At 36.0% G+C, this 16,391-nt stretch overlaps 1 protein-coding gene across 1 annotated transcript; it reads right to left on the bottom strand.

Annotated features, from left to right (window-relative positions):
- Positions 1 to 2,033: 2,033 nt before the first annotated feature.
- Positions 2,034 to 2,588, bottom strand: LOC145016494 (putative transcriptional regulator RABBIT EARS). The gene has a single exon (XM_078974795.1). It carries the CDS (start codon positions 2,586 to 2,588, stop codon positions 2,034 to 2,036), a length of 555 nt encoding a protein of 184 aa, XP_078830921.1.
- Positions 2,589 to 16,391: the final 13,803 nt, after the last annotated feature.

The raw sequence follows: 16,391 nt of genomic DNA, 5'->3' as shown, positions 1-16,391 counted from the left end.
AAGGTGTCTGTCGCCAGTAAAAACATCGCCGTTAATGCCCATTATTCTTGTAGTGATATTCTGCAATGTTTCCTACTGTATTTTTTAATTTTAATGTTAAATATTAAAAAATATGAAAAAATATTTAGCGGCGACGCCTTTAGTGACGACGGACGTGTATTAATGGCGACTGAGTTTTAACGGCAATGACTTGTATCAGCGACGACGGCGTATTTGCGGCGACATATAAAACATTTACAGCGATGCAACAGCAACGACCTATTAGTGGTAACCCGTCGCTACGCTTAGCGGCAACATATATATCAGACTTTTAGCGGGACACTTGTCGAGGGAATTTTAGAGAATGATAAGATACAAAACAAATTTATCATGACGAGGGGAATTTCAAAGAATGGTATATGAAATACGTCTATAGTTGCACTTGTTGTGGTTAACATTTCTTGTAGTGATACCATAACATTGTTTGATAACGTAAACCCATGTAGAGCAATCCCACCACAACAATAGTAAGATACAAAACAAAGTTATCCCGATGAGGGGAATTTCAGAGAATGACATATGAAATACGTCTAAAGTTGCACTCGATCGACCTTCCATAAAAGATTACAAATCTTGCATTCCAGTGAAAACTAAATGGTGGCAAATGGCAGGCACTTTGCAAAATGATACACCTTCCGTATGTACTCAAGGTAGATCGGATGGCCTAGAGGTGGTTGCGTAAATCTCAAAAAAAGCATCATCAGAACTTGATAATCAATGTCATCTAGCTAGTGATCAAGATTTAACTATCTTATGTTTTCCTATTATTATTCAATATTTTTATTTTTTTGAGCAATTAATGTTACTTGACTTTTGATCAACATGTCTAATATTATAAATAAATTGAATCATTTTATTGTGTATATTTTTTGTTTAATAATTTCAAAAAATATATGAAAAAGACAATAACATCTATTCTGAATGTCAAATTTTCAAATAATTGAATATATATAAAATGTACCTACAAACGACCAGGAATCGTTAATAATAAAAAAAATACTAAAGATATATTTTTAAAATAACGACTCGGAAACCCTATGCTTACGAGACTATCATTTGGTATTATAATCATGGTCTAAATCGTAGCTTTATGATCAGTGAGGCATCTAATGAAAGTTGTAGATAATTACACAGGTACTTAAGCATACCATTTATACAATTAATTTTTTTCTTTAAAATGTAATGTTTGGTTTGACATTTAGTTTAAGATGATTATATGAATAATAATTGAATACATAAACTGTTTCTTAGTAAAGTATAGCTAATTAAACTTAACTAAAGCAAAATCAATGTTACAAATAATTTCTAGCGATTAATTAATAATAGATAAATAACTATTATTGGGATCATAATCTTGTTTGAAGGTCTGTAGTGAATATTTTTGCATGACCCAAATTAGTAATATACAATTTAAATGTCTGGTGACAGTTTTATACAAGGACAAAATACTTTTACGTTGTAAGGATGCTTCAATCTTGATTGGATCATAAAGGTATATACGAGTCGATAAACATGTGAATTAATTAAGGACATGAAAAAGAATATTATGGATGGTATTGCAATCGCACATGCATGTATATATGTATGACGTTTCTAGCTTGATCATAAGTGTCAAAAGTATTGGAGATAAACATGAAACCTGTTTGTTTCGGCATACAAATAATAAAGAAACTTAAATAAGATTGATGAATTCATGGAGCACTCTTTTGAAAAAGTTGTTTTGAGTTAATTTGAAATACATAGGTTAGACTTTAGAGAGACCTTAATTGAAGTTAGACTTTAGAGAGACCTTAATTGAAGAATTAAGATGATGTTTGAAGAATACAGCGCGTTTCATTAGCTTCTTCATTCTAATAATCAAAGTAATTGACAAGAGGTTTCGTTACCATAAGAAACAACAAAAGGTTCTGGATTGACGAATTTTGCTTCGTTAACTTGTCGTCTAATCAAGCATGCGTGGATTAATTGATTTACTTACCTTGTCGATATATTGATCACCTAGCTAACCTCAGCTCCAGATCCACGTGATCTTCCCTTGAATGCATGAAAAGAGGCCAAACTACCTTCTTCTGCCTCTTGCAATTCATAACTTCATCATCACACACATCAAACCCTAGTGACAAATTTGTTTCAACCGGACCCAGTACGAATGCTTCATCACAAACACAACTCTTTATATCTGAATTACTACCAGGAGTGGTACTTTCTTGACCTAATATAGGTATTGAGGAAACTCTAAAAGGAGAATCGGGTGAGAGGAAGGAAATAGGGTTTGTAGACTCCAATAAAGATTTAGGGTTTTGTTGTGTACCATTGATAGATTGCTTAAGCTTAGCTCTTTCTCTCCTGTGAACATTCATGTGACCACCTAGGGCTTGAGCTGACCTGAACTCTCTTCGGCAGAAGTTACAGGAATATGATCTGGGAGGCCAAACGAACCCACCTAAGGGACCTCGAGCATCCTCAGCGAAAGCCTGTTCTTCCCATGAGTTTTTGAGGATGCTGTTCTTGCTCTTAACCCACATCAAATACTGTGAGTATTGCTCCATCGATCTCTTTTAACTTTCCAATTTTCAAACTTATCTGAGGTTCAGAGAACGATATGCATAAGACAGTGGTCAATTATACTTTTTGTTTAAAGGGATAGTCATACATATACAGAGAGAGAGAGAGAGCTATAGAGAGAGAGAGAGATATGCTCGCATTTGGTTTTTACCGCTCAAGGTGATTGATGTATAGGTGGGCGTCTGTAAACAGTTATTTGTCTTCTTAGGCCAAGTGGCTAAGGTGTAAGATGTGTTGCGTTACACTTATCACGGTTGATCACGGTTGATATATATGTTTCGTCACTTGTCAAATTTTTTATCAAAATTTTATTATTTGTTAGATGCGGGTTGTCACATTTAAAATATTACCTTTTTTTAATATACAAAATAAATATTCTAAATATAATTTTTTTTGAAAAAACTTAAAATTCATTAAACTTAAAATAAGAATACTAACACAAAAAAAATATAGGAATTCAAAAAAAAACATAGAAATGTAAAAAAAGAAAACAATAAAATTAAAAAAAACCTAAACTAGATGTTATATATATATCTATATATCTATATATATATATATATATATATATATATATATATATATATATATATATATATATATATATATATATATATATATATATTCACAAACTCCTCATGGTTGGTATCCTTCAGTCTCGTTAAAATGGACATGATACGAGTTTTTCTTTCTCTTGTACAAAGTCTAAGTATCGCTCCAAGGAAGAGTTCAAATTGTCCATTTTTGTTGTTAGTTTGTCGACGTCTTCGGGAGTAGTTGCCACCGTTTTCTCCTTTCACTTTTCCTTATCTCTTCCAATTGGATGAGGGGCTCTTGGAACTCCAAAAGGATCCTATTTATTGAGATCAATCCCGATATACGCATCGGACGATTGACTATGTGACGTTTCAGACGTTTTGGTTCTTTTAGACGAACTACCAGTAAAACTTTCAAAAGATTCGATATTCTGCCTTTTTTTTTGTTTTGACAATTTTACAATGTTCCAAACATGTAAAAATTTGAATGACACCCTGTTTTGTTCCCAGCACATGTCAAGAGATTTTTGCCAAATGGTTTTATCGTTTGCACCACTTTGTCATTGTTGTTTCACACTCGAAAACAACCACTTGAACTCCATCCCCACTTTGTTAACATTTCATCACTTATAATAAATTTGGACTTTTTTCGGTAATCACCAACTCTCATCTCATTGAGAAATATTCGCGTGATTTTTCGGAATAAACATTAGACAATCTTGATTGTTTCCGACCACCAGATCTTCATAAGCATCCATCCAAGCACGCGCTAACATCTTTTCTTCGACATATATACATTGCTTTGGAGGTGCCCATCCACTTTTTTTTTTGGTTGTGATGGATTCTCTTCAGCCTCAGATTCCGTTTTCGGGACGACTTTGGTTTCCACTTCAGTTTGAAATTTGGTTTGGTAGTTCATTGGGGAGTTCGAAAGATCATCAAATGGATTGAACTCATGTAGAATTTGGGATAAGAAGTTTTGTTGGGTATTTGTGTTGTGTCATTTCGATTATTTATTTAGTCTATTTTGTAAACTGGCTAAGGCTTTTCCTCCCGTCATTTATTATTAGGGTTATAGTATTTAAGGTGCATGCATGCACCGTGTTTTGTAACTTTGGAAATAGCCTTGTAACCCTACACGTCTCTACAGTAGCAATTCTTAATCGAGTTCTTCTGAGGCGTGACTTTGAATCATTCAACATATTTTGATCCATTCTTATGTTTCTTGTTTTTCAATACCTGTTGAATCTTTCGATCTTTAGAGATTTTATTTTAACAATTGGTATCAGAGCAGGAGACTGTGTAATCTATACGCATATCTTCAGTCGAAAGAAGCCTTTTTTAGGGTTTATGCTATTATTGGATCTAGTGTCATTCGTCATCATCGTTTGTTCATCTGTTGACGCTGATTTTGATCTTAATATTAGCCTAATCTTGTTTACACATCTGATTCATACAGGTTCTGTTCGATATACAAATATGAATTCAGAGGATTCCCACGTTAACTCGATAAATCTCTAAAGTGGCATTGGATCCACAACAAGGATTCATATATTATTCCTAAGTGAATATGAAGTTTGGGCACTGCATTTTGAAGACTATGTCCTTGGTCTTGAAGATAATGGCTATCTGATCTGGGATGCTATCACAGTTGGGGCATTTGTTCATACTGGAACTATAAGAGAAATTAAAACTCAAGCTGATTATAACAAGCTTCTTCTTGAAGTGAAGGATGTTCCTCAAGATAATAAAGGGAAAATAATCACCAATGTCAAGGCGATGAGCATAATTAGGTTTGCCCTACCACCAGACAGCTTTCATTTGGTTAGTTCATACGATACAACAAAAGGTATCTGGGATAGGCTTAAGGAATTGTACTCTATTGACGCTGATCTAGAGCATTCTACTCAAACATTATTGTTGTCAGAGTTTGGAGCTTTTGCGCAAAAGCCCGAAGAAAGTTTAGATCAGACCTTTAATCGATACAATCATCTTCTCAGCAGGATGACGAAAAATACAATTAGGCGTGAACTTATCGAGCAAAAAGTCACATTCATGAATGGTCTAAGGTTTGAATGGAAAGTTGTTGTTTCTACAGTTAAAGCACATGAGCAGTTTAAGAACTACATGTTGGCTAAGTTGGTTGGTATCCTTCAGTCACATGAGGATGAAGTGACAAAAAAAAGGAAAATTTCTTTCTAGAGTAGGTTCGCTGGCACTAGTAGCTAAGGGTAAGAAGGTTGCAGAAGATGAGGATTCAGAGTTTGAACTCTCCAATTGTGAACTTTCTAAAAAAGAGTTTGCAATGATGGTGTCTAACCCAAGGAGGTTCGCAAAGAAGAACTTCAATAGGAATAATAACCGAAAATGGCAAGGAAGCTATAGCTCTGAGAAAGTGAAAGAGGAGAATGCAAACAATTCTCAGAAAGAAGAGGCAAAGAAGGAAAAGAAATTCATGGGTGATTCTGGCAATAATAATAACTACTGTCATGGCAAAAACCACCTAGCCAAGGATTGTATGTTGCGAAGATTAAACGAGAAGAAGGAAGGGGAAGATGATGAGACTTACCATCTCCGAAAGCTCGAGGAGATAAAGAAGAAAAAGAATGATGATAACACTATGCCTGCTTTGATTGTGCAGGAAAACGAGGCTAATGATGAGTTTGGCAGGGTTGAAGTCTGGTCCACTAATTCCGAAGACGAGGAGGTTCGTAGGCCTACTCATGGAAGAAGTTTTGTTGCTAAGGAAGAAGATTCACAGTTTGGAGGTAGATGCTTGATTGTGAAGAATGATGTGTCAGGACAGAGAGGATATGCTATTGATGGTGATCATGTTTCTGATAGCGGTTTCACTGCAAAGACTGTTCCTGAGCAAATAAGTGAATGCGAGCAAGTCATCAACAAGGTAAACTCTATTCTCGAAACTCTAAATATTCAGTTGTCTCGTTACGAAACTGAACTAAATGATTTAAGATTCACCTTTTCAAGTTTTAGTGACAATTTAAAAAGAACTCATTTAACAAACTCTAACCTAACTGATCAAATCAATAGGGTTTCATCAAAGAGTGAGGAGAGACACATATGGATAGAGAAGATTGAGTCTGATTTATCTAAGTCTAGGGATGAGTCAATTTATTTACAAATGGATAATTTGAGTCTTTTAAAACAACATAATATTTTTTTGGTTGATTACCAAGACACTATATTTCAATATCACTCATTTGCATCTTAATTATGGGATTAGTGAGAAAATTCACAAAATGATTTTACCTTTCCTCGAATTTAAAGAGGATGAAATTGATGCTAACTGTTACAGGTGCGAATCTATTGTCTCATCTGACAAAACTTCATATGCATACCAAATTGGACTAGACAAAATCGAATCATTCAATAAGTCCAACTATCACAAAAACATGATCAAACAACTTTTCGATGAAAAAGACAAAGAGCAAATTAAATATGAAATTGTGCAGAAATTTGACTCTTTAAGCACCAAGTTAAATTCAGAAAACAATCTTAATGTTGAAAACGTTTCTGAATTTGGCGATGAAAGTGATATGAGTGAAATCTCTGTGGAGGATGAGGTTGATTGGTCTGGGTTTATTAAAAACGAACCTGTCCCTGTGAAAGTCCTAATTTATGAGGATTCAGTTGAGTTCGCATGTATTTCTAAAGATAAACCTGAAGTTTTAAAAGTGAAAGCGACTGTTTTTCCTAAAGTCCAAACTGTTCCTAACCAAGTTTTTGCAACAAAATAACTGGACAAAAACCAAACAATTGAATTATTGTCCATGGTCGATGATGACAACAAAGATGGATATGATGAGTACTTCTGGTCTACTCCAATCGACAATGCAGACGAAACCAAAGGTCTATCTGAAATGACCTCGTGGAGAACAAAGAGCAAATACGTAGCAGAACCCCTAAACAAAGTCAATTTAACCTACAAAAAGGGCAGTCCAAGTGGAACTAAGAGTGCTCCAAGTGATACATCGTTAATTCGGACTGAAACTCCTATTAGAAATCCAAAACCTAGGGTCAATATTCACAAATCCTCAGAGCAGTTCGCAACTCAAAAACGCCAAAGGAATGTTTGATATAACAAGAATCTTTTGGAAAGAAAGCAGTTTTGGCAGTCTAGGAATCCAAATTTCGTTCATAAGGAAAAAGTCCATTCAAATGTGAAAGTCTCTTCATCTACGAAACCTAATACCTTTCGACAAAATCATGCACCTAAGGTTTCGCATCATAAAGCATCTCAAAAATCATCTTTTCAAAATCATGTGAAACATGTGCAGAAAACCAACTTTCACACCTTTCTAACAAGAATGTTTCGTATTTAGTCAAAGCTTCGCAAGACGTGAAAGGCAAAGGAAAGATGGTTTTACAGTCTAAAGTTCCTCTGTGGAGAAAATTGCAATCAAGCCCTAAATTGAATGGTTCTCCATTTAAATAAAACACAGTATAGGGATAGAGTAGATAATGTGGAAGAAAAAAGACGAAGAATAGAAGAATATGAGGTCGAACTAATGGAATGGAATAAATAAAAGAAAACACTTAGCTTTTTCTTCGAACGGAGGGTCAATTTACTTTCAATCTGCGGTGGTAGGGCTTAGCGATTGTAAGAGGAAGAAGACAAACATACTCTCATAGGCGATGGTTGCATGTGCTTGATTTTAAGAAGATGAGTTAAAGGAAAGAATTAGGGATTTCTTGTTGTAAGTGAGATTAGGTTTTTTGTCGATGGTGTAGTTCGTATAAGTCAGGGGAGAAGCCGGGAAAGTGGTTAGAGGAGAAAGGAATCGCTAAAGAACAAAAATAGCATGTGTTCGTCAGATGGAAGGGAAAATTGGCTTAGAAGTTGGTCAAACGTTGAGACATTTGGAAAAACTTCTCCCAAATGGTTGGAGAAGAAAGTGAAACGATGGCTTTTACCTTGTGCCTGTTGGAACGTAAGATAAGCGGCGTAATTGGAAGCCGGAAATACAAATAGTAGCATATCATGATGGGGGTTTTGTTATTGCTGTAGTGCGACAGGAAAGAATTGCTCTTGATCATTCCTATTGGGTGCAAGCCATGCAGGAGGAGCTCAATGAGTTCTAACGAAACAAGGTCTGGAGACTTATTCCCAATCCAAAGGATGCTTCCATTATTGGTCTCAAATGGGTATTTCGCAAAGTTAGACAAATAAGGAAACGTCATACGATACAAGGCACGGTTGGTTGTCAAGGGATATTGCCAATAAGAAGGCATCAACTATGAAGAAACCTTCCCACCAGTTTCAAGGTTGGAATCTATTCGTATCTTCTTGGCTTATGCAGCACACAATTGTTTTGAAGTATACCAGACGTATTTCAAATGTGCAGTTTTACATGGGGAGCATGAAGAAACAATGTATGTGGAACAAACACGTGGTTTATAAACGAAAAGCATCCCAACCACTACTACATTATGGACAAAATAGTCTATGGTCTGAAGCAAGCTCCAAGATCCTGGTACAAAACTCTTACTCGTTTTTTAAAATAGGCTAAGTTTAAACAAGGTTCGGTCAACCAAACCTTCTTTCACAAGAAAGATGGTGACCATTTGATGATCGTCCAAATCTACAATGATGACATCATTTTCGGTTCCACTAACCCAATCTTAACAGCTGATTTCTGAAAATTGATGGAAACGAAATTTGAGATGAGCTCCATGGGTCCGATTAACTTTTTCCTTGGTTTGAACATAAGGTAGAATCAGGATGGAATATTTATAAATCAGGAAGTGTATATGAAGACCTTGCTTTCCAAGTTTGGAATGCTGGGAGACTTAAAGGTGAACTTCCAATGACATTCGAAACGAAACTAATGCCTTCTTTGGAAAAATCGGGTGCATATATGATACTCTATCGTCAAATGATAGGTTCACTAATATATCTAACTGCTAGTCAACCAGATATCATGTTTTCCATTTGTTATTGTGCTAGGTTTCAGGCTAATCCTCGAGAACCTTACATGATCGCTGTCAAGAACTGATGGGTTTTGAGCACTATAACAATCCTATAGTGCACATACAATCGTAATGCTTTGGATCTAAGTTTTCTCAAGTTATACATGTAATTTTGATTTATCCAAAGCATGAACCCTAACTAGCATACAATTTTGAGATTTACAACATAAAACAAGTTAGATGAATACCACTTTATTGTAGCTTGTAGAACTTGGCGTTTCAAAAGCTTAGTACCTCAAATAAGTCACAAATACCAAAAGCAAGAAGAGGCTTATCAGAAAGAGGTTAGGAAGCACCAAAATTGGCAAGGGTTTCACCTTGGAAGTCTAGGTCGATATTTAGAAAGCTTGGGGTTACATTTATAGTGTAGAATTGCTAGGGTTTCATACATAAAACCCTAATTTACTTAAACCTTAAAGTATTCCAATAATCCATATAATAGTTTGGACTAACTCTTCATGGACTCTCACATAGATTTAACCCATCCCTAATCAACATGGATCATTAACCCAAACTATAGGTATTACTGATTTACCTAATCAGTCCTTGTAAATTTAATCAGTCCCTTTTGATCACTAAATTAATTCCAAATTAATTGTTTATCAATAGCAATTAAATAATAATATATTATTCATATAATATATTAATAAATTACAAATAACCTCTTTCCCAAAAATCCATCCTATCAAATTGCTCCGATGAAGGCAACCCAAAAGGACCATGCTATTATCGGGTCAAGTACATACCAATTATAGTTATGGGCTTAGACACCTAATCCAACAGTCTCCCACTTGGATAAGTCTAATAAGTATAACTGCCAATGTAACTTCAAAATCCGATTAGAAATTGTAGCTCTCAAAAGCCACTGTCAAACTCTAACCTAGTCATTAATGCGTTCTAGAGATAAGGGATCATATAATCCGCTATTCTTCTAGACATGAAATGAAGTCATACTCTTTGTCCAACAGCTTGTTTCCTGATTTGTAATTTGTTTGGCATATAACTTAATTGAACATCAATTGAGTCCTTACCAGGCATGGAACATAAGTCAAAAGAAAATCATCGAGGGGCCCACGATATCGATTTTAATCCTCTTAGGATAAAAGGAACGGATAAAGTTCGACTTATATGCTTGTACTAATTACTTGTTAAATTATACACAACAACATGTTTTATAACATCAAGTTACTGAAGCTTTTTCATATTATCAATGCACAACCAACTCGTAATCAACAACTCATATATCTTGGTTTGAAGACTATACGATATTATCATCTCAAAGTAACTAAAATATTATTTCAGGATCATTCATGAATGGTGTAGCAAACTTTTGCTATGTCTAAACACCATAGACAATCTACAAGCCAATTCATGATAGCATAAACTCATAGTATACTTCCAAAGTGTGATTGACTATGGATAGTTCGAATAATCATATTATTCTGGAAGTCACAATGTCAAAAAAGTGAAACATAAAATAAACAATTGACAAAAGACAGTAAACTTTACTTATAAATAAAACCCTTATTATTTAATCATAAAATGTCAATTACATTTATTTATTACAAGTTTCTAACTGCCTATCTAATCACTAAAACTAATATTGTGTCTTAGCCCAATGCTCTTAGCATGATGCAAATGTTTAACCCTACTTAGTCCCTTCGTAATGGGATCTGCTGGGTTATCCTCTGATGATACCCTCTTCACTACGAGGAGTCCCTCATCTACTCGATGTCTTATGAAGTGCAATTTTCTATCGATGTGCATGGATCTACCATGATCCCTTGGTTCCTTTGTTAAGGTGACCGCACCCTCGTTGTCACAGAAAATCTCCATAGGCTCCTTTACAGCTGGTACAACTCCAAGGTCTCCGATGAAGTTCTTTAGCCTTATTGCCTCGTTCGACGCTTCACTTGCTGCTATTTACTCTAATTCACACGTTGAACACAGCTACAGTCTTATGCTTGGAACTTTTCCATGTTACTTGTCCTCCATTTAGGGTAAATACCCAGCCCGATTGAGAACAGAAATTATCTCAGTCGGTCCGATAGCTGGTGTCACCATACCATGTCACTCTCAAGTCGTCACTCCAACCGAGGGTAAGGAACTGGTCCTTAGCCCTCCGAAGGTACTTAAGAATGTTCGTTACTACTATCCAGTGCATCCTACCAAGATTCCCTGGATACCGACTAACCATGCTAAAACCAAAAGCCACATCAGGGCCAGTGCATGTCATAGCATACATGATCGAGCCAACAACAGAAGCATATGGTACGCGATTCCTTTATGCTATTTCGGAATCGGTACTTGGACTCTTAATCAGTTTGGTATTGCTTTGGATAGGCAATTTTCCTTTCTTGGAATTCTCCATGTTGAAACATTTCAACACCTTGTCCAAGTAGGTACTTTGACTAAGTCCTAGTCTTTTCTCCTATTTCTCAATATCCTTATCCCTAGAATGTAAGTAGCTTCCCTATGGTCCTTCATAGCGAAAAACTTTCCAATCCAGGACTTAACTTCCTGCAAGGTTGGAATGTCGTTTCCTATGAGCAGTATGTCACCCATATACAATACTAGAAAGCTAACTATACTCCCACTAGCTTTGACATATACGCAGGACTAATCCTCACTTCTCGAAAAACCAAACTCTTTGACTTTATCATCGAAACAAAGATTCCATCTGCAGGATGCTTGCTTTAATCTGTAAATGGATTTCTCAATTTTACACACTCTATTAGGGTACTTCACATCTACAAAACCCTCTAGCTGACCCATGTAAACATCTTTACCCAACTCCATTAAGGAAAGCAGTTTTGACATCCATCTTCCATATTTCATAATTATGAAATGTAGTTATGGCTAGCATAACACTTATAGATTTGATCTTCGCTACTGGTGACAAGGTCTTGTCATAGTCAAATCCAGGTGTTTGAGTAAATCCCTTCGCAACTAATTGCACCTTATATGTGTGAACTTTCCCTTCCATATCGGTCTTGTTCTTGAAGATCCACTTGCACCTAACCGTCTTATGACATGGTACATTTTCAACCAAGTTCCAAATTTGATTTTCATACGTGGACTGAATCTCGCTGTCAATTTCCTCTTTCCACTTTGTAGACTCTTGGCCCGCCATGACTTCCTTGTAGTTGTTAGGTTCATCAAAATTTATCAGTGTACTATCACTAATAAACGTATCACCTTCACTCATTAACTGGTTCAACATGAGTCTTATCCTCAGGTCGATTGCTAGTGTCAGAGGTTACTTTATTGCTTAACTCTTGAAGCTCTTCAAGGTCAATTTGCCTCCCACTATCCTCTTGGCGTATGAGTTCTCTTTCACGAAAGACACCCGTCCGCGCTATGAAGACCACGTTCTCACTAGGTCTATAGAACAAATATCCAAAGGATTTTTTCGGTAGCCAATGAAAATACTGTTGGATAAGGTGTCTAAGTCCATAACTATTTCTGGTATGTACTTGACCCGACCCGGCATGGTCCATTTGGGTTGCATGGCACCATGCAATTGGATAGACTAAATGAGAGAAATAACACTTGGAGATTATTAATATATTATAAGTTCTAATATATTAATAATATTATTTGATTAGTTTGATCAAGAATTAATTTAGAATTAATTAAGTGATCAAAAGATAACTAATTAAATATATGGGTTGATTATGTAAATCATCCATATCTTGTATAGTGGGCTAAAAGGCTCCATGGACTATCAAGTTGGGTTCCACCCATAGGATGCTCCATGGATGCTCCATGGGAGTTACAAACCCATGGGTCATGGAAATGAAGAGTCATGACACATTAGGGTTTAACCCTAGATGTGTCAACACTATATAAGTAACATATTCTCCACCCAAAATCGGCTACACTAAGAAATAAGAGGGCTTGGCCGATTTTGAAGAAGTGAGTATTCTCTCATAAGTTCTTCCAAGAGCATTTGGTGTTGTGTGAAGCATTTGAGGCATCACACTTGGGGTGCTAGGCTCACAAGGTTTCAAGGAACACAAACAACAACAAGGTAAGTTATTCTATCTATACTTTATGTTAAAATTGTTCCCCATGTATGCTAGATAGGAATATAACCTTGGAATTCAACTTTGCATGACAAATAGACAAACATAGATCCAAGGTTATTAGGGTTGCATGTACACTTAGGAAGTGTTAGAATGCTCAAAACCCATCAGTGGTATCAGAGCCTAGGCTTGTTTGCTCTTATTTGTGCTTAAAAGTTGAAAACAGAATCGGAAATTTTGCTGTCTGCGAATGGACTCGTCGAGTCTATAGGGGGGACTCGTCGAGTCCATGAGTATCTTCAACCAACTCGGCGAGTCAGTTTATGCACTCGGCGAGTAGGGTCGAATGAGTGCAGAATTTCGATTCAGTTGCTGGAAAATGAATTAGAAACATTACCCTAAACTGTTTTGGTAATTGAAAACTTGTTTTTGGTGGTGTAATGTCTTTGCTAATTCATTTACAACAACTAGTTATCAAAATTACAAAGTTTTAAATGTAATTTTTGATTGTGTTCATATTCATGTTCTTGTTCTTATGATGTTTTAGATGATCATATGAATTATTTGTAACCTATGTGGTAGATTAATTCTTGATCATAATGTGTTTTAATGGAGTCCATAACTTATCCTTAAGTTATGGAAAACCAAGAGTCACACTTGAGTTAAAACCATTAAGAAAACACAAGAGTTAGAAAAATGAAGAGTCTTCATTTTATTACTCTATTAAACTCATAAGTTACAAGAAATGAAAAGTTTTAAAAGTTACAAAACTTGCCCTCAAGTTTTGGAACAAGTAAAGTTAAGTTAAAACTTTAAGTTCCAACCCCTAGAATTTTAAAAGTTAAAATTCAACCCTTATACTTATATTATGATAATTTAATAATTATATATATATATATATATATATATATATATATATATATATATATATATATATATATATATGTATAAGAATAAAGTCGTCTTACCGCTAGTACGCCTCATTCACGAAGCCGGTCTATAAGGTGGGTATAAGGTTGTTGCCTATAAAATGGTGACTTAGTGGGTGTACATTCTCACCCACCGCTTGCTTGACTGGTGGAGGGTCGTTAGCCGAACGGGTAAGACAAGGACTTATAAATTCTCATTCAAAGTATGATGAATATAATAAAGTAACTAAATGTTTATTAAATTCCCAATCTTAGTTACTTTAGGAAAAATGTGAATAAGGTGCTAATCCATGAAATTACACTTTACACTTTGTCTAAGTCGTTGGTGGAGCGTGTGTGGTTAACCGGCACACTAACTTGGACTTAACAAGGTAGGTAAAGGGTGACTTAAGGTTTATTATAGTATCGGTGGAGCGTGTGTGGTTTACCGGCACATCGATTGAGTGATAAACTTTAAGGGTACCAAGTGATTTGCATGGTTACTTCACACCTCGTTTTGTGATCCTCGGCATCCCAGTCACAAAACCTGGAGGGCACTCCCGAGATTGAAACATGCCTTTGAAAAGTTCATTGGATCTCAAAGAATCTAGGAATTTCTAAAACCAATAAAAACTAAATATCTAGTATTTCGGTTTTCGTGGTAGAAATTGGTGAATCGTCATTCACCTACCTTTCAAATATGGTATAGCTTAGATTACGGCATACCTCTTCTAAGTTATATTATATTGTGATTGGATCCTAGCCTTAATATTACATTTGGGTGTTTTATTAAGGACTCTCTTAAATCTAAACTAAACTTGTTCTTCTCTTTAAGATGTCTTCAAATAATGCTTCTGGCTCGAATCCTAATGGCTCCTTTACTCTTATGAGTTTGTGTGGGAAAGTCACCTTTGATGGATCCAACTTCAATAAATGGATCAGAAACATCAGGATGATTACCCGCTACGAGGACAAAGAATATGTCCTTGACAAGGAGCTTAAGGAAATTGACGAGTCCACTGCAACTCCCCAGGAGATCGCTGACTTTCATACTCATGAAAGAGATGCAACCAAGGTGGCTTGCATCATGTTGGCCACCATGACAGCTGAACTCGAAAAGTCTTATGAAGATTTCTACCCTTTTGAAATGCACCAAGATTTGATGGAAAGATACCATCAAAGTGCACGACAAGAGAGGTACGAAGTCATCTGCTCCATGATAACAACCATGATGAAGGACGGAGAGTCCGTCATGAGCCACATGCAGAAAATGCAAAGGTATGTGGATCGTTTGCTGAAGCTTAATGTGAACTTCCCTGAGGAGCTTGCAATAGATATCATTTTGCACTCCTTACCATCGTGCTATGATCAATTCCGCATGACATATCACATGAACAAGGAAGAGGTCACCCTCAGCAAACTTCAGGGACTTCTCAAGACCGCAGAAACAGGTCTTAAGGGGAAGTCGGTTGCTATCACTCCTACTCCAGACTTAACTCCGGTCTTGGCAATTGGGCAAAGTCGAGGGAGGAAGAGAAAGAGATCTTCAAAGGGTACCAAGGCTCGGACCCTTGATGGCTCTTCTTCAAGTGGAACCAAGAAAGGTTTCATTACTCATTCTTCTGACCCAAAAGAGGCTGAATGCTTCTATTGCCATGAAAAGGCTCATTGGAAGCGAAACTGCCCAAAGTACCAGCAGGATGTGAAGGATGGGAAAGTCAAACCCAACCATGCAGGTATTTACACTATCATTTCTAATAACTCACCCCATTCGAAATCTTGGGTCCTTGATACCGGTTGCGGTATTCATATTTGTTGTGACTTGCAGGGACTAGGAAGAAGTGAGAATGTGGATCAAGGAAGAATAAACTTAATCATGGGGAATAGGAAAGTTACACCTGTCACCAAGATTGGAGTTTATACTTTATCGCTAAGTAGTGGGTTAAATTTAGATTTGAATAAATGTTGTTATTCGCCAGAAATGGCAAGAAATATTATTTCCTTTCATGCATTGTACAAACAAGGTTTCACCTTTTCGTTTGATAATGAAGTTGGTTCGATTAATGCTTTCTTTAATAATGTACTTTATTTTAAAGCATTACCTTGTGATGGTGTGTATGAAGCTGTATCTATTGTAGATAACTTAGGAAATAATGTTTTGTGTATTGATTCTACTAATAATAATAACTTGGATAAAGCATCATTATGGCATTGTCGTCTTGGACATATAAGCAAGAAACGCATAGGCCAACTCCAAAAGGATGGAGTCTTGGAGTCGTTTGACCTAAAGTCAAATGATAGTTGCGAATCATGCTTACTTGGAAAAA

Source organism: Lactuca saligna, chromosome 9 (genome assembly GCF_052625555.1).
Source record: "Lactuca saligna cultivar CGN05327 chromosome 9, ASM5262555v1, whole genome shotgun sequence".
NCBI lineage: Eukaryota > Viridiplantae > Streptophyta > Magnoliopsida > Asterales > Asteraceae > Lactuca > Lactuca saligna.
The sequence above is the reverse complement of the archived record's forward strand: the minus strand, read 5'-3'. Positions and strand labels throughout refer to the sequence as shown.